The following is a 25,463-nucleotide window of genomic DNA, read 5'->3' as shown; positions in this document are numbered from 1 at the left end:
CAACATTTTGTTCCGCAGTCGTTCGCTGTGATTTACGATGACTGTTAGCTCCATGCGAAGAGCAGCCTGCCAAGTGAACGATGATGCGACTGATATTGATTTAGAATAAAATGCTTTATCGTGATGCGCGGACGATGACAAAAAATAATTTATCTATGCGAAATTTAAATTAGTAGAATAATTGTATCATTCTTCTCTCCACTAACAATACTAATTGTAAGATGTAAAAGGGTTGAATTGTAGAAAATATGATTGCAGAAGTAAATGGTTAATTGTCAAAAAAATCATATAAATCGAGTATTTTATATTCTCGTGTTCTTTTCCTTCGGGACAAAGATTTCAGGAGATTCAACGAGGCGCCAGACGCATGCATTTCGCAGGCGAAATTCGCGATCGCTCGTAATAACACACTGACGACCGATAAACGCATCTGGTCGTTGTTAAAGCTACGTGGCGCGAAAAGTGGACAAAAATAGATCGGGAATAAAAACCAACCACCAACGCGCCGGGCAATCGCACCCATCGAATAAACTCCTCGGACTTTGTCCCCGGTTCGCATTAAAAATAGCTCATCATTCCTCATTTGCATAAACGTTTCATCAAAACAATGGGATAGAATAGAAATTAAAATAACAATAAATGCGTGTATGTTACAAAAAGCTTTATCGGATAACAGACGTGTGACCAAATAAAAAAAAAAAAATTCTATATATTTCTCTCACTTCTATCTTATTATATATAAACTCTCATCAAATAAGTGATGACAAATATATGATATAATAATAATAATTTTATATTAATTTAATATCATATCATATACTTATAAAATGATTCAATAAAGAAAAGAATTGAAACAAAATAAATATATTTTCTTTTTCATCTTTTTGCAATTTTTTTTTAAATGAAGTAAATATATAAGAGCATTTAAATTAAAATTTTGATAATTATCCTCCGAAATAAATTGAAAAATAATTCGGCTAAATTATCTGATATTTAATATAACACATTGTTTTTTTCTCAAATCCCCCTCGACGACGCAACAAAGTTGTGTCTCAGATCGCTTCGTATCAATTATCTGTCAAATAAGTCCCGATAATTGCGATTCCTTATTACGTCTTATATCTCGCTAGACGTAGACGACAGATTAAGATCAGAATCCTTCTCTAATTACACGCGATGTTTCCAGAACGGACATCGCACGCAAACGATTAATTAAGCGGTGCCCATTAGATCTGAAGGACGAGATGTCCAGAAGCAGCCGCGATATGCATGCATCGCGAGAACGAAGCATTATTCCAAGAAACATGAAATGCGCCGACAAAACACATCCCTCGCATGTATCATGCGATGAGGAGAACGGGTTAAAAAGATCGCACGCACACAGGCTGAGGGATGAGAACGAAAAAGAAAGAGACATCGCGTGAAGACGAAAGCTCGTGTATCGCGGGAGTGCTCGAAATGGCAGTGTGTAGATTTCGGCTTCTGGCAGCAAACCAGGTATTCCATCTACTTCTGTCATGTCATCCCGTCTCCCCAGTTTCCCCTCGATTACAGTGGTTCCCAGATTTTTCCAACGAACCGAGACAACGTGTCAAAAAAGATGGTGCCGTTGTCAAGGACGCGTCAAACGTGTACGTTAAATGGAACGCTCGTAATTAAAGAAAGCTCTGTATATTCTTATACATTAATTCTCCTTACAGAGAGAGATACAATTTGGAAAAAAATTTACTTTATATATTTTTGTTTTTTTTTATTTTTTTAAATGTATTTACTTAAAATAAAGTAAGTATAATAAAACACAGAGCTTTCTGAAAGTTTTTCCTTTTTAATAAATAATTAATACTCACCCTGCTTCTCAAGTGTACAGCACTTTCGGTTACTTCTCGTTGAATTGTCGTTCCACCGGAAATGGTATGCGATAACTCCAACGAAAATTCTGTATAAACAATAATAAAAGAAAAATATAAAGATCAATATATCAATATTCTTTCGTGATTGAATAAATCGATGAAAATTAATACTCAAAGCAACGAAAATTCAAGCTTGACATTTATGTTCTGCATTTTTGTTATGATGCTTGCACTTTTATTAATTTTTACTTTTAATTTGCTCAATTTTAATATTGCAGTTCTAAGTTTTCGACATGGTACCAAATTTGAAATATTACAATGCCAAATATTTAAATGTAGTAAATTTGATCTATCTTGTTACAATACAACACACATGTGTGTTTCAAATTTGTTAGGCGCGTAATAATTAAAGTTGAGGAACAATAAGAGGAATTTTTAATTAATAATTCCCAGTAAAAATTAAATTAATATACCTTTCTTTCTTTTGGATGTGGTACTCGCTCGCGAATTGAAGGCCATGTTGTGTGTTCGATGTTACATTATTAGTCTGAAACAAATAAAAATAAAGTTGAAATATAATTTTAATTTTGTTAAAATCAATTCTACTCTGTGTTCTTAATATTGTGATATATTACTATAATTTGCGATGATCGGAGCAACTTGGGATGATGATAACACGAAGTGTTACAAATTCAAATATCAAATTAATAGTTTCCAAATAAAATGTGGGACTTATTGTTAGTGGAACTAAAGTGGAACTCTTCAAGTTCTCTCTCTTGGACAGTAGGTAACTTATCCACTTCAAAGAACCAAGAAACTTGACGAATTTATCCGCGAAATCTTAGAGGATTATCATCCCTCGCGCTGCTAGATATCTGTTTAAATCCGCATTCAAGATGAGAAAATATGTAATAAAGCTCGCGCGTTAGTTGGCAACTAAATGTCAACTGTATATGCGTTTTATAGACAAAAGATTTGTTTAAATCATAAAAATAATCATCATTTCAATTTATCTCGAAAGCTATACAATAATAAAAAAATAAAAAATATAAAAATCTTAAATGGAACAACATAGATATAGATATTTATAAACGAGAGATTCCTTGAAGAGGAATCGCGGTCATTATGAGACCTTGATTCCGTCCTCAATTATCGTAATTCATTGTTTAACAGTCCTGATAAGCCGTGCGTAATTTGCGTATGAATAAAGTAAGCATCAGTGGATCAACCTTTTAGTTTCGAGATTCGAAATCTATTTCCGACAGAGTCGTCCGCCGCGATTGGCTGACTCCGCCAGCTCGTCGCGGTGTTGGCCGCATTTTCTTCTGTTTCACCGCTAATCGGGGTCACTTCCGCCATTCGATTTTCGAATCATCGAGATTTCATCGGATCGCGAAACCGAGATGCGAGAGAGATGATTCATCTCTGAGGAAAACCGCGACACGCGCCGAATCATAACATCGAGATAATTTCAGTCGCAATTATTTAGTCGCGATTTTTATTAAGAAAAATCGATTGTATTATGTTAATTATAATATGCACACACAGTTTGTCGTGAAATTTCTGTGAATATTTATAATCTAAAATTATAATTATTTCGTTATTATAATCGATCGATGACACAACGAAGGCAAGAGAACCTTGAATCCATGATTTTCCAAGGTGTTTTCGTAATGAAAATATACCGTGATAGCTGATATATTCGCTATTTCACATGGTCTAAACACATAGTCCTATCTTAGGAAGAGAAGACTATTTTCCGAATGCAGGTCGCGATCAAAGATGAGTAGCTTATATAATTATTAAAGGTAGCGGTTCGATTAAAGATGAAAGAAATAGATTACTTATAAATAACAGTAAATAATTTTTTTGCGTTTTTCTAGACAATAATTTTTTTAACATAATATATGAAAAGAAGCATTTAAGATTCGAAGTCATATAATCTTTTTAATATTGTAATTAAATTGATTATCGCGAAAAAAATTAAGACAAGATTTTAAAAATTCTGAAAACTTTTTACTTATGTTAATATCTTCATTTAGTTTAAATATGTAATACAAAAATATATTTTCCTCGTATTTGAAAAAATTAATAAATGTACGTTTGACTTTTCCAAAACACTAGAATTAATTACAAGATGATCTTTGATCGTTTTTCTCAGAATAAATCTAAAATTTATCTGCATCTATGGTTAAATAAAATTTTAGTACAAATTTCTCGGCGCATAGCTCTGTTTACATGAAACTAAAAACTTGGCCTTCCTACAGTTTGATTCACTAGGATGCTTGACTCTGGGAAACCGTGCCAGGAAAATAGTGCAGCTATTTTATGAAGCACCTTGAACACTAGGCTAGAGCAATGTAGAATTTCATTTGTGGCCAGAAATTTCATGCTATATATGTATACACTATCGCGGTTGGCCGTCTCATTGTTGCGCTTTTTGCCGCTAAATATATTTCGCAAATATTCGTACCGGTCTACGTAATCGTAAAATGATCATAGAACATATATGCTTGCATAATAAAAAATCGGTTTGCAATCATAATTCTCTATCAAGTATTTGGTTTAGTAAGAATAAATTAATTCTATGAACGTCACTAAGTTTACGATTTGACATTGAAGTTTTTATATCAAATGTTTTTTTTTTCCCTGACAAATCTTCTACTAATTTTTAATTAATAGGATCCATGTTATTTTTTAATCCCAAAAACTTGATGCGGAATACTAGTGGTTTTTTAATAGAACGAGTTATTTAAGTGTGATATTTCGAAAACTCGAGCAAAGAGACAGGCAGCACGAACAGGCGTTTAGTCGGCGATGTGACATCGAATTCCAAACATTACTAATTAGTGACATTATATTAATCAGCATCTGTCTCGCTCAAGCAAAATATCTGCTAGTATATTTTCACAGGGTTTGGGCGGCTCGGAATCCAAGAAGACTATCGTCGCGAAATTCGCTATGAGCTTCCGCATGGCAAAATGTCAACATTTTATATCTGTCATCTAGACAGTCGGACAGGATTCGACGAATAGATATCGTAAAATTATTATTAGGCCACCATCAGCACAACTATGTATGTCGATCGCTTTGATTTCGACAATTGCTACGCGACCGATACTTAATTTTCTTCTCGCTCCAAAAAAAGCAAAATGCCAACTCAATGTGCCAACAATTAAATTGTTGATTCAGCATCACATTAATAGTCCCGGTGGATTTAGAGATTGAAATTATAGATAGCATAGAAAGAGAGAGATAAGAAAATGAACATAATTAATGTGTGGATAATATTCAAGATTGATGAAGTTTTTATAAGTGACATTAATTGTCGACAATCTGGACCTCATCTCCAATGTCATGAATAAGCATGCATAAGCATGCATAAGCATGCATAAGCATGAATAAGCATGCGTTCTCGCGTATCTTTACATCGGAAATTAAACGATATTGGTACCAATCATCGATGACGATGGCATCCGCGCGCAAAATAATTATTTTACAAATCTTTCGCTCTTGCGCACAACACATACACACACATAACGCTCACAAGAGAACATGCACGTCCGACCGTGAGGGTGAATCGGACGGGGTGAGATTGATGATACCCCACACGATGTGTTGACCTGTCGAGCTCCGCGTCGAAATCGCCACCTTAATGCGCGTTCGACACTTGCACAACACACTCGCGCGAAAATAGCACCTACGAGCCGAGCTGACACGGGACGGCCGAGAGAAAGAAGAGCGAAACGACGGCCAGAGAGGAGGAAACGCGATCAGGGGAGAAAGAGGAAGACGTCCCCCGGGGGAAGAAGAGAAAGAAGAGAGAACTGTGCACTGACCTCTTCGGGATCCCTCCGAGACTCCTCTGGTTCTCTCTTTTTCTCTTTCTTTCTCTCGCTACCACCCTCTTCCCGGAGGTATACATATACATATCGACCTTAGCGCATAAAAGGGGAAAATGATCACTTGATTACCTACTATGAGACGATCTTCCTCCGGACCGGTCTGCGGATGTCGTCGAGTCGTTCGCTCGCCACTTCGGCCACCTAGGAATCCCCGAATAAATCGCCCGAGCCGGTGAGGAAGCCAGCCGACGGCTATCTCGAGACTGCTACCAATGCCAGCGGCAACACGTCCCGATGCCCGAGCGCCGATTCTTCTTCTTCTTCTTCTTCTATTCTCTATCTCCTCGTCATCATCGACGGCGTCTTCGACGTTTTGAATCGCTTCCCCAATCTTCTTCCCTTAAAATCGTGCAATGATATCTTTAATACGTGAAATTTTTCATTTTCTAAATTGTTCATTCACAATCGTTGAGTTAGCTTCAACATTATTTATCTTTTAATTCATTTTAATTAATTTATTCCTATAAAGATAATAATTTTTAAAGAGAAAAGAGAGAGGGACCTGACAATAATTCCGTCTGTTTTCTTTCGTCTAGGCTGCACAGAATACTTGAATTTCCAGGAGGTAGAAGGCTATTTCGATTTCGCACAATTGCGAAAATGAAAACACAATTGTTACAAAACCATTATTATGAGAAGCGCTAATTCGTGACGCGGTCGATCAGCCGCGTTTCGGCCGCTTCTAATAATAATCGATGCCTACGTCTCTCCAGGGATTTCTCTACGGATCCAAATCGATACCACGACTGGTGCAACATACAGGCCGCCTTGTACCAACTACAATCTCTCCGCTATTGATCAACTGTGACGTCTCGTTAGAGACTGGTTTCTAGATCGGGAACGACGTCGATCAAATCTATTTGCGTATCGAGTCTATTACATTGGTATTAGCATTGCGAGTTGATCGTTTAATGTCGCGTAAAAGCTTAATTATTCTAATGAAAAATAATGTGACTCTCAAAATGCGATGTAATATTTTCATACGAAGAAGCTTGCTTTAATTATCGAAAATATTAAAAATAAAATAAAAATAAAAAAATGTGTACGCTATTGTTTGCTTGGTACCAAAATATTCTGCAAATAATGTACTATCGAAATATATATAAGCGATGAATTCTTGGCTCGCTTTAAAATATTAAAAATCGATACTTTGTTGCCGCAGACCTTATACTACGCATACATAAATTATGTATATTAAATAAAAGAATTTGTAGGCTCGTATCTGTTTGGTATAAAAATAATCTTTTTACAATATACTATCGAAATATACGAAAAATGAATATTTTACTTCTTTAAATATAGTAATATATATGTAATCTCCTTTTTCATATGTGATTTTTTGTGTGAAAACATCTTTAGGGCCAGTTTCACCATCTCCGATTAATTCAATCGGCCGATTAAACTATATCTTTTGTCTCTTTTCAGATACGTTCTTAAAAAGAGACAAAGATATAGTTTAATCGGCCGATTAAATTAATCGACGTTGATGAAACTGGCTTTTAATCTAATGAAGAGATCTGCGACAAAACAAGATCGGCGAGAAGATAGCATTCACATTCACACCTCGATTATCGGTCTCAAATTTTTGTCTCTCGGTATCGAATGCGGTTAGAAGTTAGAAGACAGACGAAAAAGGATCATGCATTTTTTTCGTTGAATAAAGCATGAAAGCATCAGGTTCGAGAGTTGCGTTCAAAACGTAAATCTAGAATTAAAAGGCGGGAGAAAAGATAGATTTTCTCATTAAAGTGACAGATGCTTTTGTAAATGATACCGAGGAACATAGGCAAAGGCTACAGGTACACTTGGCACCGTCTGTCTCCGGCAGGTATTCGCCGATATAATTATATTGTGTAATATTTATAAATACACGAAAGTTCTTTTCCTCGTGATTAAACAGGTTCGTCATGATTATACCGTTGCTAGTCGAAATAATTTGCAATGACGCGTGCGCCGAACAATCAATCATCTCTCCTGCAAAGGATCCTTTTTACAAACAGGACAACTCATGTAAGAAGGAAGCGATAATGAAAAGATCGAATTTGGATGAACGAGTTTCTGAGAAATTCAACGAAAATATGAATTTGAAAGCTACACTCGATAATTCCGAATGGAAAGAAACTAAATCCTTGGCGCAGAAATTAGCAAATGAAGCTCTCAAATCGCCGCAATTACAACGCAATATAAAAAAGTTGGCAAATTTAAGCGAGCCTCGATATAATCATTCCAAAGCGATAAAAGATTTGCTGATAGATCAAAGAAAGATGGGAAGTGTATTTAAACCAGCGATAAATATGGGAAAGCTGAGCAAGCTGTCAAATCATAAAGGAAAAAGGAAAAAGACGAGGAATAAACATAGAAATGGAATAAGACGGCGCAATCCTTTACACAAACAAAATTATATTAAGGTAAGATATTATATTATTTATGTAATTATTATATTTTTTTTTGTTATAAATCTTATAACGCTAAGATGTGTTTATATCAAAGAAGAGACAAGTCTGTAAATTTAATTTCTGACAGTTTTATTCTCCCCTTCGAGATAGTTGTAAATTTTATAAAAAATAGAAACATAATTAAAGCGCTTAAAAATTTAATTAAGTCTCGATTTAATTATGAATAATCACGAGCTATTGTTTAGAAGAAGCCACGAAAAATAAATCCATCTGCTAATCATAATGAGATAAAACAGCGGAATATTCTAAATAAAGAGACATCGAACAACTCAATAATGAAAAATAATATTATTCAACGAAACTCTATAACTAAAAATGATGCTTATCATTCTTTGAAAAACAATATCGCGAACTCTTCGCATCTGGAGCGACAGCATAGGAAAATCGATGCAATTTCATCGAAACATAAGAGCATGATAAAACGTTTAACATCCACGACCACGAAGAATCCTAGAAAAAAGGATTCCGATGATCAAAGAATTGAATATTCCGAGTATTATGACAACGATAGCCCCGAAGCAATTAAAATGCAATCGAAACGAGACGAAACGGAGATTGGAAACGATAGAATCGCCAGGCAAATCTCGAATGGCAGTTCTATCATCAACAACAATCCGTTCAACAACCATCATTCACAGTTCAAGCGACAATTCGCAAACAAAGATTCCTATGACGGGGATTTAATTTACGACGATTCATTGAAACCTTGGGAAAGCGGTCGTTCTCTGATCGCTCAATCAGAAGAAGATAATGCTGTTGATCACGTCGTGCCCACGTACTCTCCGATATTAATCGATCAGAAAATTAATCCAGGAAGCCTGTATTATATTCCCGACGTAACTCAAGAAGATCCGACGTTTAATCAGTTTCAAATATCGAATATCGATCAGTCGTCCAAAGAAAACATATTACTCGCCAATGGAATAGAATCTTCCACTCACACTTTTATCAATTCTGACCTCGATCTGGCGCAGATTCTTACCACCAGCGCGAACACTATCCTTGGACAGCAACTCGAAGCCGAGCAAATTCCTAACAAAGTGCTACAGGATCGGAATAGGTTGAACATTCCTCGTCTGTATTCGAATTTAACTATCGGATCAGAGATGAGTAAACCTGAGGAAGTGCGAGTGTTTTATCCCGATGCGAGAGGCCCGACAGGAGCTTCGATAAACGTACCGCATATTCTTCGTAAAGTTCCCGGTACTTTGAATGTATACGTTGCTGAAAAGGATGCTGGACCCCCGTCTGTGTTCAATGAAAACGTTTATTCCGGTCCTACAAGACAACCTCTGCGTAAGATCAATGATCATGCTCCGGTTCTTTCTCAATCGATCGTCAATCGACCGGTAGAGCATATCTTGATTCCTGATCGAGAGAAAGAGGTTATATCAAATCGATATAAGAGTGATCGAAAACTGGCATTGGCCGAGGATGTTCGTAAAGTGAAACAGGAAACGGCTGCTCGAATTTTCCGCGAACGATACAAGAGTGACAAGAATGAAGAACCGGCGAACAATAAGACACACGATGATCTTACACCCGGGACGAAGATGACGGAAGAAACTCAACGAGCGTATGTTTCTGTGACGTTAAACGAAACCAAGGAAGTCGCGAATCAGATACTAGAAAAAATTGTCGACGAACTGGAGGAGATTAAATCAGATCGAACGACTGAGAACGAGCAAATAGAAGGTCATTACGTAATTGAATCGACTTTGCTATAATAAGTCTTAATTAACAAGACATTGAATTAGCGAGATATTTAATATTAAAGCTAACTCTTCATTTTTGGAGTTTAATTTGAATTTTGACCAATCAATATACTAATTTAAAAAATTAAAGTTATTTGAAACTTTTTTCAAGGAAAAATCAATTTATAAATAATTCTACCGTCACAACTAAAGTTTAGTAGAGCAAAATCTTGCATACTATAGTTTTCTCGAATATTAAAATAGTTTAACAAAACATTTATTAGAAAAATATTGTCGAACACACACTCACACACATACGCATGCATGTTTCGATAAATAGATTAAACTTTATTCAGGTTTACCTTGCAAAATATCGGGATCGTGGGTAACCACGCAGGGTGGAGTACGGATCGATATGAAGGTCGCCAATCGCACCATAAACGTGACTCTCGCGAGATTGTCGCCTCCGCTCGCTCATCAAGGTTTACTGGATCTCACTTGGAATCTGACCGGATATGCGCCCTTCGCGGCGGGTGGACCATTCTCCTTGTTCGCCATTGACAATCGCACAAAATCTCTGGCGGTGTTTGCAGGTATTCGACGCCGATGATAAATTAGATTTTTTTTATATTAAATGCGCGAGAAAAACTAATTGAAAAATTAAAAAAAAAAGATCTACGATATGATACGCAGGTGCGTGCAGAGTGTGTCAAGGTATCGACACGATTGTGGGTGTTTGGTCGATCGCACATAATCCGCAGGACTGCGGAGACTTTCAGATAGCCACGAATATTTATAACGACGTATTTCGCCGTACTAAACTATCATCGGAGATGAAGAGGAAACACCGAGAGATCGTACGATTGCTCCAAAAAAGCAACAAGGAGAACGCAACAACAGCTTCGATCTCGTCCTCGAGCAATGCAGTACAGCACAATAGCACGTTGCAATGAAATAATACGCTTCAACAGAATAAAGCAGAGAAATAAAACATTTAGATAACGAAGAAACTCTTAAGGAATTAATAGAATAATATAATAGATCAAGAAAAAAAATTTAGCACGTTGCTAAAAAAAAAGATATAAAGTCTTTCATATTAGCAATAATTTATGTAAACTTAAAAAAGTGCAAGTTTTGTATTTTCTTGATTAATAATTATATCAATATTGCTCTTATCGTATCGATATAATTTTAGAGCGTACACAATTATGTAGACGATCTAAAATAAATTTTTATTTGTAAATTTGATTAGAGGTTTAATTTTGTTTAATCAGACAGAACATTGATTTTTTACGTATGTGTATGTGTGTGTTGTTTGTGTGGCACACGAACTTTAATTCGATGTAATAATCTAGATGCTTATATAACATCTGTTTATGACAACTGCTTAATTGCTTTAACTTCCAATAAACATTGTCGAATGGCATCAAAACCCGACACAACGATCTATAATAAATTTAGAGATTTAATAATCGAGATTAAATAACAACTAACGTAAAGATGATCCATTTGTATTTACCTTCAATGTGCCAATTTGTTTATTTCGATCATCTTTGATCGGCAATATCACATCTCTGCACCCATCGCCAAGTGCGTATTTTTTTATATTAAAAATTGCATAACTAGAAAATATATATCAATTATCAAATATTAAAAATTATAGGCTTGTTTACGCATATTGTTAGATTAAAAATGATTTATCATATTCAGGGAAAGAACGAGTAAAAAATATTTTTAAGTATTGTTTTCATAACAATATTGTAAAGACATTATAAATAAAGTATTAATAATAATATTAATAATAAATCGCAGTACTCACCCGACCTCCTCGCATTCTTTAACTTCGGTTTCCTCAGGTAATGGTTCGCTAATGATAATAAATTTGACATTTGGACTTGTAGATTCGGTCAACATTGAGCGTAAAATATTTCTCTCTACAGAGTGTGTCTTTTCATCTATTCGAAATTCTAAAATCATAATATTAATTCCCTTATTCCTGCGATTAAAAAACATTTGTTTTTATATATATTATATAAACACAATAGATTTACTTTTTTTAAAATTATACAACATTTCATCTTGATTAGCTGTTTTTGGTTTTTTCATAGAAACAGTCTCCATATCTTCGCCGCGATGTCCAAGGAAAGAGTATTCCACATAAAGCAATTGTATCTCATCATCCTGCATGATAAAGCTATCGCTCAGAAGCTGCATGCTCGCTATTTGTATGATTATCGTATCCTTTTCAGAGTGCTGAAAAAGGCAAAAATAAAAAGTCAGAAATAATAATTACGCTAAATTTCACGCTATTTTACGCTCAATATTACATATATTTAGAATCGATATACTTTTGAATATATTTTTAGATATATCCTTCTTTACATTAGAAGTGTGCTAGTATACAACGTTACGAAGTTCATTAAAAATCATAAAGACATGTAAAGACATTGTAAAAAATGTAACAATTAGTACTAAAATGATCTCATCAGTGCATAATTTATCTCATTTAATAAATAAATAATTAAGTTAAATTTTAAAAAATTATATATGAGATTAAATTTTTATTAAATAATCAGACAGTAAAATGTATATTTTCGGTAACTTTCGCATAAGATGCCGCGAATAAGTTTATGTTTATTTTTTCGTAATCTAGCATCCTTCTCGCGAAATATCTTAAGTTAAACAGAGCAAATATAACTAAGGAACAGTCTCGTACGCTAATAGAAGTGTCATGCTGGTAATCTTGCACGTCCACATTTAACGACTTATCTCCTGCAAATATTTTTGGACGACTAGTTGAGCGAACGCTATTTTTATTAGCATATGAATAATGCGTGAGTGCGAAGAAAGACGTAATTAATTACTAATTATACTGGCAAAAGTCAGCAGGCTCTTCTGCCTATACCTCTCCCAGTTTTTCTCCGAGAGAACCTCGTTCATGTCGCGGGTCACGCTATTTGTTCCTTTGAGCATCGAAATGTCCTGAATACGAGCGGAATCTCGATAATTTCTAGATCGAGCGTTTCCGCTATCTTTAATACAATCGCAAGAACTTTTCATAAGATTGCATAACGTATCTTACATTCTCGACTAAACTCCTAAACTCCTTCATGCTTGATAATGAATCCCTCAGATCGTTGTTTCTCTGCTTCTCGACGTTATTGCTATCTCTGAGTGCTTCGGAATCTGGACTAATTGAAGCCGTTTATATAACTTTTGCAATGCATGTGTGAAAAAAAATAAGTTGGTACAAAATTCTATTTTTCTGTAAAATTTCTTCTCGTCATATTATCATATTTTGCAAAAAATGACAAATTATAAATTCATAAATAGAAAAATGAAATAACAAAAAAGAAATCTTACCCTCTTGCTGTAATTCTTCTGCTCTCTTCGGATATTCGGTTAATTGCGTCCTTGTGAGGCTTTGTGAAATTTTCATTATCCGAGTTCTCAAAATTTTCTTCATCCGAGTTTTCATTTTCATCTTCAAAATCTGCGACTTTAATAATCGTAGTTTCTCATAGTTAAATTTTAATAAAATATATAAATCTTAATTATGCAACTTATGAAATTACTTATTTCTAATGGCGATCGGATATGAAGATCCTTTGAATCTTCGTGTATCGTGGGATCTTTCAGAACTTTTAGATCTTGATCCTTTGGAGGTATATCTTCGAACGGAGGTGTATCTTCCATCGCCTTGACCGAAGGTTGTGGAACAAAAATTTTCTGCGGCACATCCTTCCTAATCGGAGGCACATGATGAAGATCGTCTCGCAGCGGTGTTATGCCACATTGCTTCTTAAAGGCTTCGACCATGTCGACGTTGCAGCTTAATCGGACCCAGAGCGATAGCTGACCGAAATTGACGCCGAAGAAGCAAGACGAAATGACGCTGTTCACAGGAACAATGTAATGTAACTTGTTCTGCGGATAATCCAGGATATCCTTGATGGAGACCTTCGCTCGGGCGAGCGTGCTGCTGGTATCGTTTCGACGAACAATGTTCACTCGAAAGACTAGGTATTCTGACAGAACGTTCTTGAAGAAAGAAGTTAGATCCGCTATGCGATACACGGAGGACGAGTTGAAGATCAAATTGGGGCACTTCATTTTCGGCGTGTAAGCGGTCTTCTCGCCCCAAATGTCCCAGCTTATGTAAATATGAAGATTACATATGTCCTCTTCTTCTGGAATTCTCGCGACCTGACAATTTCAAAATGCCAGTACAATAAAATGATTGTCTTCGGTTCAAAATTAAATGACAGACTTGTTATATATAAAATATACGCATTTTCTCTATAAAAAAATATTTTTTAAATATATTTCATTTTTTATCGCGCACAATATAAATTTTATAATCTCCTAAGTTAATAATTATGTAATTTATATGCTATATTAATTTCATTGCTTTTATGTAAGAAATAGTATAGAGTGCTCAACAAAATCGAAATATATGAACATAAATATATGATAATACAAAATAAAAAAATACAAGTTCATTATTTTATTTAGTCTATAAATATAAAGTTTCTTGATGAACTTTTGTGTCATTTTACTCGCGATACTAACCAATGTAGAAAGTTGTAGTCGTGAAATGTGAATCTCGATGAGACCTTGTCTATCGGTAATTAATAGAGGAAAGCTCTCCGTTGGACACTTTGGTAATTTCATACTGTCATTTAGACATTCGATTCTGCAGGGTAATTTCGGCTTCTCTTCCAACAACGGATCCTTCGTTTTGTGTAAGTGGCACGTTAAATTACATCTAGGATAATGCGGCGACTTTAATCTCTTCAGTTTCTTTACAGTCTTTTCTGCCTAAACGAAAACCATTGACGCGTTATGCTATATTAAAATTTAACGTTTTATCGAAAAAAACACTTTGCACTGGCTTACGCAAAAGTCTTTACTGATATCGCGATACGATGATTTCCTGCAGCTCTCGTGAATTTTAGGGAAGAGACTAACATCAAGCAGGTCTTTCATCGATGAACCGGTATCTCTCATTAAGACAGTTGTAGACTTCTTTTCACACGCGAGATTTTTGCCATCCTTAGTGCCAAGGGTGGTTAATTGAGGAGCGCAGCTCGTACAACGACGATCGGATTCTAAATTTCGCGAACAGTTTTTTATGATTATTGCGGGTATAATCTCTATCGATCGCTCTTATACAATTATCATTACCGAGATTTTCCACTGCATCTGCGCTAAGACAGTTTTGCTTAATATCAGCACGAGTAGTTATCACAGAAAGATTATTGTTGTTAACATCAATCAGTGGATTCTTGATTGTAGAAACTTGATGACACGAAAATGTTTTTTCATCAGCATTACTAAACGATATATACTCTTGCAAAACGTCGAGTAGAATCATAAACATTTGATTTAATGTTACGTTCGGATTCTCCACGAGTCCTTTTCGTGAACTCTCAGGAATTGATTCGTCACGAAGCAATCGAGAAGATATTTCTCCATCGCTGTAATAAATATTTATGATATCGTGTGGAATAATGTTCCAATTTTTTAGCATATATATAAAGAGAGAGAGAGAGAGAGAGAGAGAGAGAGAGAGAGAGAGAGAGAGAGAGAGAGAGAGAGAGAGAGAGAGAAAGAGAGAGAGAGAGTATAATATAGTATAGTATATAGAGTATTATAAAACATACATAAAAATATATTTATATAGTATATAATGTAAAAAAGTAATCGTGACATAATACGAGTATATATTACATAAAATGCTATTACAATCACATATTTATTTATAAATTGAACGTATAAAATTGTCCGATATATTTTTTCAAAATATTAAAAAACTACTTTAATAGCTCTTTGAACACATAAGGTTTTCTGTGATACACAAATTATTGATTTCTCTATAATCTACGATATGACAAATACGAAATATAAAATGTTAATTATAATTATTAAATCAAAGGAATATGAGAAAGTTAAAAAATCTACTCATACCACTACATAACACATACAAGCACTAACACAATATCGAACATTTAACAAATCTTTTTAGTTAGATATTTGTGCTGTATAGCAGTAAATGTCATATTTTTTGCTTATACTTCAATTTATAAAATACATATTTGTTATTTGAGAGTACAAAAAAATATTACTATCTTAGAATTTTATACTTTTAACTAAAGAGAATTATATGCGTCTTGTTACTATGTGAATGTTCTATACTAATAGTATTTCTATACTAAACTACTATACTACTACTACTTATTTTAATTTAAATAAGATATCTAATAGTTTAATATCGATACTACATTATCATAAATATTATACATTTGTAATGAGTTTGCGAAATATAATCACTGAAAGAAATAAAAAACTAATAATACTAATAGATAAAGTCTCTGTCAACAATTAGAATCACCGAACAATAGCTTCTCGAGAGGTACGACTTGCCTGTGCCTCTGAGCTATATCCAAAATACCCGTATATTCTTCCTTTTGGGTGATTCTCGACGCGTCCAAAGGTGTATTAATCTGTGCCTGGTCCAACAACTTTAATATTTTTTCGCGAGATAAAACATTCGTGCCATTTGTTTCCTGAGTCTTCCATTCTTTCAACGGCGATTGCAACGATGTCTTCTCCTCACTTCTCGTTGTACTCTGTTCTTTTATGCTGGCAGTAATGATTATTGTCTGCACTGCTTTATCCGCCAAACTTTCTCGCGTATTGCCGACAGTTTTTTCCAGATGCATCATTTTATCATACATCTCGCAACATTTCATACATTGCTTTACGTCCGACGATAGTGTCATTTTTGAAGCGACAGCGTCGCACTTTCCGTTTTCCTTATGAAAACACTATAAATATCACAAAATTTAAAATCATTCAAGTACTATATACAGATATAATTTCTAAAATATATATTTACAAATATACTAACCGCTACTTGCACCGTCAAGATATCTATGTTTGTCTGCAATTCTTGAAGTTTCGCGAGTAATCGCTCATTTGTAGCCTTCAATGTTTCAATGTTAGCCTGCTCGTTACTAAATGTAGTTTTCAAAGTGTGTTGATCGTGAGCATTTTCAGAAAGCTTTTTTCTTAATTCTATATTCTCGTATTCGACTTGGCCGTATTTTGAAGTAAGCGTGATAAGCTCATTATTATGTTGTTGCAATATCTTAATTTCGTTCATAAAATCTCGTATCTGTTCATCCTTTTCGCGTAACGTAAGTTCTGAATTCTTCACCTTTAACATTTGATGATCGATCTCGGCTGTGCGCGTCCTCTCTGAAGTAAGAATGGCCGCAATTTCCTGATTATTCCTGAAAAAAATTATAAATTTTTAAATTAGAAACAATCTATACTTTTGACAAAAAATATATTTATAGTATTTAAATTTTAGAAACATATATGTGTATATATTTAAAATTTATTATATCTGACAAGAAGCATAATTAAGATAAAATACATAATATTAGATCCATTTCATATATTATAAAATTTATTATTAAATCTAGCAATATGTTATATAACTATGTAATATGTAATTTAAGAGAAAGAGCTAATAAATATACTTCGTCGTTTGTTCGAGAGTTGTTTTCAAGTCGGTAATTTCAGCGGTCAACGCGGCGTTTTTCTCTTGGGCCGTCATTAGTTTATCATTCAGCTGCTTCATCTGTCGCCAGACTCGTATATATTCCACATTCTCCGCTACCTTTTCCCTTTGATTGTTAGTCGAAAGCGCCAGCTCTTTCTCCAACTCTGTTATACGACATGCCATATCTTTCTTCTGCGCCTCCAATTTCTACGAAAAAATTGTAAACGCTAGGCGGAAATTATGACGCATATAACACATTAATAACGAGCAACTTTGCGTATTCACGAGACTCTAATCAGCTGAATATAAACGTAAAGTAATCAAAGTAATTTATATGCAGATAATATGTAACATTTTGCTATTTTCGATCATCTGTTATTTTGAATAAATTTGTTTTACTTTATTTATATATAAAATATAACTGCTAAATAAGATAAATATGCGCAAATATTTCTCGAGGTGTCAAATGCTGTTTTACCTCGATTTTAACGAGGTAATTTCGCATGTCGTTATCGTCATCCCCTGCCCCAACGATGCACTGACAGGACGGTACTCTCGTGCGATTATTCTCACTTCGGCACGTCCTAAAAGATGTTGGTTCAGTATTTCGCTATGTCGCGATAGTGAGTCATAGCATATATACCTCGTATGTGTGTACTTACACGAATCCGGAAGACGATGGCCTAACGAGATTACGACTGCGCGATGATGATCTACCGCTCATCGTATGACTCAACAACTGATTTCTCATCACAGCAATTTTCTCCTTCAACTAAAACATTTAACAGAATATAAAAATATCATTATAGCGTGCAAAAAATATTAAATTGTGTATAATGTGAATAAAAATACACTGTAATATTTCTAGTATTGAAGAGAAATTAGAAATTATTAATATATCATACTTTCACTTATATTAATTTTGTTAAAAAGTATAACATTTTTAAATTATTTAAATTATTTAGAATTTTACAATTGAGAATTATTATAGAGAGAAAAAATATTAGAAAAATTTATTAGAATATATTACACAGAAATAATATGAAATAATATCAAGACGAAATTCTTCCAGACAGAAGAATCCCGTTATCATATCGCTTTACGAAAGATTTGTCGAGTCACCTTGGTATTTTCGAGTTCGAGCGCAGCCGTTCTGTTTCTATCGTCGGCAATATCTAACGCTAATCCACACGATCTTGGATTACTAGCCAATCTAATTAGTTTTGTACCGAGCCGCTTAATCTTATCCTCCTGACAATTCGATAATTTCTTCAGATTGCTTGCCTCATCGAGTAAACGTAAATACTTGTCCTCTAGCTGATAGCGATCGAGCTTGCAAACGAGATGACGTTCCCTAGGATCTTTCATATTTTAAAATTACTCATACATGCATTTACACGTCATACATATCATTTGGCAAAAGTAAAATAAAAATTAAATATTATAGAATATTGTATAAAATAAAAATATATGTATTAGAGTATATTTTATATAAAATATTTGTATCTTGTGTGAAACAAACTATCAGAAAAAGACAGATTATTTAATCCAGCTAATATGTGATAAATGTAAAAATATGTGTAATATATATATATATATATATATATATATATATATATACAAACCTATTCCACACACGCTAATAATTGTGTCGGCGCAAGAGCCTTCTTTTACGGGCAAAATGTCACGATTTGGATCGTCTGCCATTTTCAATCAGAATTCCGACATGTGTCTCAGAACTGATAAATATTTAAAACGTTGATTAGCACATACGAACGCTGAAACATGAATACAGAATTAATATTACTATTTGTTCATAAAATGTGTAAATGAATAAATCGCAACATATAAAGAAAAGATTATAATTTGGAGAAAAATAACGTGTGATAGAAACAAATCTACAAATTAGATTGTCATTCTTTCTTCTAATCTGCATTATATTTATATCATATCTATTTCTCTTTCTCTCTCTTTTAGATTATTTTCCTTACCAAAACGATGACTATTTTTTCAAACATTGTATATTTATTTGCACACAAAATAATTAAACATATTTTATCGATTTTAATCTATTCATGGTTCGTGAAGTGTTCGTGAATAAAAGAATTCGAGTAATCGATTTTGTAATTCTACGCTAATTTCATATTATTCTCGAAAATTCTCGATAGTATTTCTCGATATTATTCTCGATTTCTCGATATTATTCTCTCGAGTATTTCAAAGTTGATAAGTAATTTCCCATTTTCAGCAACACACACACACACACACACACACACACTGATACATTATTAATAAATAGCATTCTTTTATTAATATTTCTTATTATTTTAAATAAAAAAAATATATACATAATTTTTCTATCTTCTTCCGATAAAACTTCAAAAAATGATTAACTAAATAGGATATATATCAATAAATAGTTATCATATTATTCACATGTGCCATTAAATAATAATGTAATATTTTCTATATACTCTCTATGCTGTGAATTATATAGGACGTATGCAAAGTGACAATATATAATTATCGCTATGGTTATCGCTGGCTACCAGATTCGAGGTTAAAACTAACACACACATACATACATATATGCTATCCACATAACCATATACTCTCTAAATATAAAGAACTTTTCTGAGAGCAAATAATATGATTCATCCTCACTCGATCTCCACCCTATATGAGTCATCTTCGTATAGAGCTTTAAAAGTAGTAGAAAAACATTGCAAAATAATGGAAAAAATTTAACATTCTAATAATTCTCTAAAAAAAAATAATTTTAAAAAATGTTTCCAGGAAAACAGATATGGAAATGAAAGATATTATGTTTCAGATTCAATAATAAGAATCTCGTTAAATTATATATACGTCGATAAATCATATTTTAACAAAAAGTTGTATATATAATATTCGAAGTTTCCCTCTATCACCGATCTGTAAAAATCATTTGCGCACCCTTTCTCCGAACAACTCAAGTGCATAATCACGGGTGTTACGCAAGAATAATCAAACGAATAATATACATCATCCAATTATACATATATATATATATTCATTAAAAGTTATTCGAAAGCATAATTACCATCATTACGACTAATAATACGGCAGATGGAGGTTTCGAAGGGAAAGCAACGCGGCCGCGAGGAAGAAAAGTCCGATGTGTATAGAAACTGTTGAGATGCTTCGGGGGGAAGGAACTCGGAAAGAGAAAAAAAAGGAGAAAGAGAGAGAAAGAGAGAGATGCTACGAGAGTTGATCACCAGGTACATACATACATATACGAGACGGAGACGCCGAGCCGGCCGAGCCCAACAAGGAGGAGAGAGAGAAAAAGACCCAGCACAACCTGACCTGTCCGTGACCACTGCATCGTACCCTCGCTTTTGACATCGGCGATCGGCGGCGGTGGCGGCGGAGTCTCGCGGAGTGTGCGTGCCAGTGGGAAAGGTAAGATGGCGGCGGACGGAGATGCGGCGATTCCGGACCAGGAAAAAGTGCGAATAGTCTCGGATTTTATATTGCACTCGCCGCCGGGGGAGTTCAACGAGGTGTTCAACGACGTGAGGGTTCTGCTCAACAACGACAACCTGTTGAAGGAGGGCGCGTCCGGGGCCTTCGCGCAGTACAACAAGGACCAGCTCACGCCTGTTAAGGTACCGTCCTAGTCGTCGTCATCGTCGTCGTCGTCGTCGCCGCCGCCTTCGTCTTCATCGTCGTCTTCATCGTCATTGTTGTCGTCGTCATCCTTATTGTCACTCGCGACGTTCCGCGCTCTCTTCCTCTCAGAGTACAGGATCAAGATCCTGTCGACTTCGCGCCCTCAACTCTCTCGCTTATTCGCCCTCCTTTTTTTCATGTGTACCGATTCCACGATCACGGTGATTTTAGTTGCTCTCTTTCTCCATATCTATCTATCTATCTCTCTCCTTCTACCTCGCCTTCGGGCCCACCGGGATTCGTACAAGTGACCTTGGCTCGAGGCAAGATTGTACCGGTATATCCCCCCCTGCAGTTTTCGCGCTTCACCGGCTCGAATATTTAACGTTTTTTTCTATGCTAAATTATAAAAATCTCATATTAATCGCATGATGAAAAACTATTGTCATCATTGAAACAAATAGCAAGTTCGCAATATTCCTTAATGCATGAACAAAATTGTTTTCTATCTCCTTTTCTTGCAATGAAGTACTATTTTGATACATTTCGTTACTCAATTAAAGTTTAGGATTGCCTGTCCGGAATCAATGTTGCAATATCTTTTATTTTTGCTGTGAATAATTTGTTTCGCAATATTAAAAATACTAAGATTATATCTCATATTCTCTGCCTATGTTTTCTACATCAAATCATAAATGCGTGCAAAACTTTCAGTGCGTTGCACATGTAAAGACAAATATATATTACAATTTTCTTCTTTTTTCTGCACACAGATAGAGGAAAGTGACCATCCAGCACTGATAACAGAACACAATGATTTGGGTTCTCAGAGGTTTTACGATGCGCGGAGTAAGCAAAGTTTTAAATATGATCACTTGAGGAAGGAGGCACAAGATTATGAATCTTACGAACCAGATCCTATAGCGGAGCCTTGGAGGTCAGCCTTTCAAGATGAGATAACGAATTATACTCAAAGTCATTATAGACACGGCGCCTGCTCAGTTTTTGGGAAATCTGTTGGAGGTAATTATTATTTTGTTCGAAGAATTACTAAACAAATCGCGCGCGCAAGGAGTAACTTAATTAATTTTGATGCAGGAAATGTAACGCTAACAGCGTGCATAGAAGATCATCAGTTTCAACCTAAAAACTTTTGGAACGGCCGCTGGCGTTCGGTATGGACCGTAAGTTTTACTCCAAATTCAGGAAACGCCGAATTGAGAGGTAGTCTCAAAGTACAAGTACATTACTACGAAGATGGAAATGTACAATTGGTCAGTAGTAAAGAGGTAAAGGAGAGCCTGCCCATCTCCAACGAGAAGCAAACGGCGAAGGATTTGATACGGTTTGTCGAAGAATCCGAAAACGATTATCAAACGGCAATTTCCGAGAACTATCAAACGATGTCCGACACCACCTTTAAGGCACTGCGAAGACAACTGCCGGTAATGCGAACGAAAATCGACTGGAATAAAATTGTGTCGTACAGTATTGGCAAAGAGCTTAAAAGTCAATAGAAATAGATTTTTTTATATATAATAATATTAAAAGAAATAATTAAAAAAAAGAGAAGAAAAGCGCATTTTGCTGCATGGGTGAAGTCTGGACGTGTGATGTGCATGGGAACAAACTATAACACTACTAAGTAATGTCTGATTAGAGAGATATTTCGACTCATGCATGCCACTCAAGGTTCCTCTCGACTCCATATTGTATGTTACAAGAAGCAATAAAAGAAAAGGAGATTAACATTTTGTGGCGTTGTCAATTGTATAAAAAAAATTAACTGAGATTATAATTTTCTCTAAATTTTTATACACCAGTTCGGCACAAAGTAATGTAATATTGAATGACTTGGTATAAACATCATTTCTATAATTATGCTGGTTGTAAAATATAGAATCGGTATTCAACAAGTGGAACCTTTGTATAAATATTTTTTTGCTTTAAATCTAACCATCTTTCTTAAAATATATCCATGATATTCGCATTATGCAGCATAGCGCAAGATATAATCTTTAACTTCGGATGGACATAAAAGCGATTAACTGTCGAAGTAAAAGATATATTTACTATTTATAATGGGGTAATGGGAATCCTTGCTCTTATGTTAAGTGATCGAACTGAAGTTGAATTCAATGTGTTGAATAGCTTGAAATTTGTGAGACACAAAATAGCGAAAATAAATTTAAGCTATAATTATATAGTTGTGAAGTAATGAGCAGATGGATGCAATTTTTCAACTTTGACATAAAACTTGTAAATTCCTGCAAACTTTATCAAAAATATAATAACATCAGTGATATTTCTTTGATAATGTTCATTTACTTACATATTCGTTTTCTCTAGAAATTTATTATACGAATACAACAAAAATTGATATGTAATATTATATATATTCACTGAAGTTATTATTTTATTGATAATCTTATCACTACAATTACATCAATCTGTTCTAGCACAATTTATCTATCACTTGACAGTTCACCCTGACTCGAAGCAAAATAATTTCAATCATCTTGGCATTGAATTTGCAATGCATTCTGCAATCAAATACTAAGATTTACATAATTCATTATTTACATTTCATGAATCGCGAAAAGTCTGTACAATAAATACTTGATATATATAAAGAAATAAGTTTTCTTACAAATGTGCTGATGTGCAAATAAAATAGCGAAATTAATAGTTAATTAATGTCAGGTATAAGGAAAATATCTCTTTAGACTCTCATTTTAAAAGGAAGACAAATCGCTTGTAATGCTTAAGACTTAGATCACTTAAAGCGGCGCGATGACACATCTCGTGTATTTGAAAATTTGGGTAAAAGGACTATATGTATACAATATGTATACATTTCAATCATTAAGTTATTTGTCGATACAATATGCTGGGGCCATGGGTGATGTCAACCGCATAATATATCAAACGTAATACAAAGACATTAGATGTGTCTATTTATAATTTGCCGGTATGGAACACACCGTTAAGTGTTCATTACCGCATTTAATACACATAAAGTACGAAAAACAAGGAAACATAACTCTTAACAGATATTGGTGGGCAAGGCCTACTATTTTTATCCAACTTTATATTTCACATAAAAGTATAAGTCTATATACATTTTTGTTAAAATGTATATTGTTTTATAATAAGTATGTCTATTATATATAATGGATACGTTACAAAGTTTAAATATGAACTACTGAATGAAATAAATGTTGATCATTGCGCAATTTGGTTTCTAAATCATATTAAAATGTATCAACCCCGTCGCGAAAGAATCATTCGAATTTAAAAGCAGAAGCGGGAAGTCTCTTGGTGCTATCGCTTACTACACATTACACAGCCAGACATTGTTATGCGAAAACAGAAACTAACAAAGTACATAATACATTGTACATTGTAGAATGTAGCCTATAGCCTGCTGGAGCCTTAATCTGTTCACTTTATGTTGGGAGAATGGGGATGGGATTAATGAAGATTGGGTCTTGGGGGAATACTATGTACATATGTTATTTGGATGAATGAATGCGACAACCATCATTTGACTCTTAATGCAATAGGATTCGAAACATGTGTGTAATATTATTTGTACTTTGTAAGTTACATCGTAATTCAATGTATTAACTTTACCGCAGCTGCAGTGCAATTCTTGAAAAAGAAAACGAAAGCGGGAAAAAGAGATTCTTGCCATTGATACTTAAGGATTCAGTCAAACAAGAGTACATACGGATAAAATATGATAAATCATTTGTTAACATGCAAGGCGCGCGCAATAACGAAGTTATTCATGTAAATACAATTTCACATATGCTATTCAAGTCTCATTGTTTGTATTACGAATGTAAATTACAAAATGGAGCGCGTTGAGGTATGTTTCGAATCTTGTCAAAACTCCCTACGACATAGTTGCCTACGATATTGAAAACTAGGTATTACCTACAATCGAGTATATCGTAACATAACAAAACGCATGTCCTTATGTAAAAATTTAAACAGAATACATTTATCAGTTAAATTATGTATTATTGAATGTTATGATTGATTAAATAAAGTGATATGACACTTTACACTTGGGCTTTTAAGTATGAAAACAATTCTTTTATATAAAATATGATTTGCATTATTAATTTTTGTATATGGAGAGAGATATTTCCATATTTCAGATGAGATTATATTTAAAATTGATTATTCAGTGTACTTTATATAGCTCAATAGAATTTGCTAATTTAGAATTTTTTACATTTACATTTTTTATATGTAATAATTATATTTACTGACTCGTAACTATATTTAGACTCTCCTCCCCCAATATTGAATTTATA

At 34.3% G+C, this 25,463-nt stretch overlaps 4 protein-coding genes across 8 annotated transcripts in view; 2 read left to right on the top strand and 2 right to left on the bottom strand.

The window, feature by feature from the left end:
• The window catches only part of Obsc (Obscurin), a 46,949-nt gene extending 40,992 nt beyond the window's left edge, over positions 1-5,957 (bottom strand). The window contains exons 1-3 of one of the 4 annotated variants that reach the window (XM_083039782.1): positions 5,829-5,957; positions 2,324-2,397; positions 1,848-1,936 (exon numbers count right to left, since the gene is read on the bottom strand). In XM_083039782.1, the coding sequence (XP_082895908.1) occupies positions 1,848-1,936; positions 2,324-2,369 (135 nt within the window). In that variant the 5' untranslated portion in view covers positions 2,370-2,397; positions 5,829-5,957. Of the gene's footprint in view, positions 1-1,847; positions 1,937-2,323; positions 2,398-5,397; positions 5,539-5,824 lie in introns of those variants that run through there. The other 3 variants (XM_083039781.1, XM_083039783.1, XM_083039784.1) reach the window with 3 other exon arrangements.
• Positions 5,958-7,225: 1,268 nt separating this feature from the next.
• On the top strand, positions 7,226-10,946 carry LOC145937030 (uncharacterized). Of its 2 annotated transcripts, none has more exons than XM_083039785.1 (4): positions 7,226-8,163; positions 8,397-9,906; positions 10,262-10,498; positions 10,599-10,946. In XM_083039785.1, exons 1-4 carry the CDS (start codon positions 7,663-7,665, stop codon positions 10,856-10,858), a joined length of 2,508 nt encoding a protein of 835 aa, XP_082895911.1. In that variant the 5' UTR covers positions 7,226-7,662; the 3' UTR covers positions 10,859-10,946. The 2 variants fall into 2 exon arrangements, with proteins under 2 accessions (XP_082895911.1, XP_082895912.1); XM_083039786.1 differs by having other exon boundaries at positions 10,579-10,834.
• Positions 10,947-11,088: 142 nt separating this feature from the next.
• On the bottom strand, positions 11,089-20,873 carry LOC145937037 (uncharacterized). Its single transcript, XM_083039797.1, has 20 exons — positions 20,750-20,873; positions 19,104-19,256; positions 18,601-18,839; positions 18,141-18,250; positions 17,957-18,062; positions 17,456-17,685; positions 16,819-17,203; positions 16,332-16,735; positions 15,093-15,385; positions 14,805-15,016; positions 14,478-14,726; positions 13,481-14,111; positions 13,269-13,404; positions 12,988-13,096; positions 12,770-12,887; positions 12,622-12,677; positions 11,957-12,158; positions 11,725-11,872; positions 11,425-11,527; positions 11,089-11,351 (listed from the first exon to the last, which is right to left on the bottom strand). The coding sequence occupies exons 2-20, from the start codon at positions 19,183-19,185 to the stop codon at positions 11,280-11,282; spliced, it is 3,885 nt and encodes a 1,294-aa protein (XP_082895923.1). The 5' UTR covers positions 19,186-19,256; positions 20,750-20,873; the 3' UTR covers positions 11,089-11,279.
• A 57-nt stretch (positions 20,874-20,930) lies between these two features.
• On the top strand, positions 20,931-25,208 carry Cpa (F-actin-capping protein subunit alpha). Its single transcript, XM_083039793.1, has 3 exons — positions 20,931-21,131; positions 21,909-22,158; positions 22,234-25,208. Exons 1-3 carry the CDS (start codon positions 20,931-20,933, stop codon positions 22,650-22,652), a joined length of 870 nt encoding a protein of 289 aa, XP_082895919.1. The 3' UTR covers positions 22,653-25,208.
• Positions 25,209-25,463: the final 255 nt, after the last annotated feature.

The sequence above is a fragment of the Prenolepis imparis genome, unplaced genomic scaffold (assembly GCF_030444845.1).
Source record: "Prenolepis imparis isolate NDT839.2.m4 unplaced genomic scaffold, iyPreImpa1.0 SCAF_6, whole genome shotgun sequence".
NCBI classification, from domain to species: Eukaryota; Metazoa; Arthropoda; class Insecta; order Hymenoptera; family Formicidae; genus Prenolepis; species Prenolepis imparis.
Note: the sequence above shows the minus strand (reverse complement) of the source record. Positions and strands in the feature narration are given on the sequence as shown.

Bases quoted from the DNA above. Each gene is read 5' to 3' on its own strand.
- LOC145937030 (XM_083039785.1), top strand. From the start codon at position 7,663: ATGATTATACCGTTGCTAGTCGAAATAATTTGCAATGACGCGTGCGCC. The intron at 9,907-10,261 runs GTCATTACGTAA...AACTTTATTCAG, and splicing joins TGAGAACGAGCAAATAGAAG to GTTTACCTTGCAAAATATCG. The intron at 10,499-10,598 runs GTATTCGACGCC...TATGATACGCAG, and splicing joins ATCTCTGGCGGTGTTTGCAG to GTGCGTGCAGAGTGTGTCAA.
- LOC145937037 (XM_083039797.1), bottom strand. From the start codon at position 19,185: ATGGCAGACGATCCAAATCGTGACATTTTGCCCGTAAAAGAAGGCTCT. The intron at 18,251-18,600 runs GTGACTCGACAA...TAAATGTTTTAG, and splicing joins TCGAACTCGAAAATACCAAG to TTGAAGGAGAAAATTGCTGT. The intron at 17,204-17,455 runs GTATATTTATTA...AATTTTTTTCAG, and splicing joins ACTCTCGAACAAACGACGAA to GAATAATCAGGAAATTGCGG.
- Cpa (XM_083039793.1), top strand. From the start codon at position 20,931: ATGGCGGCGGACGGAGATGCGGCGATTCCGGACCAGGAAAAAGTGCGA. The intron at 21,132-21,908 runs GTACCGTCCTAG...TTCTGCACACAG, and splicing joins ACCAGCTCACGCCTGTTAAG to ATAGAGGAAAGTGACCATCC. The intron at 22,159-22,233 runs GTAATTATTATT...ATTTTGATGCAG, and splicing joins TTTTGGGAAATCTGTTGGAG to GAAATGTAACGCTAACAGCG.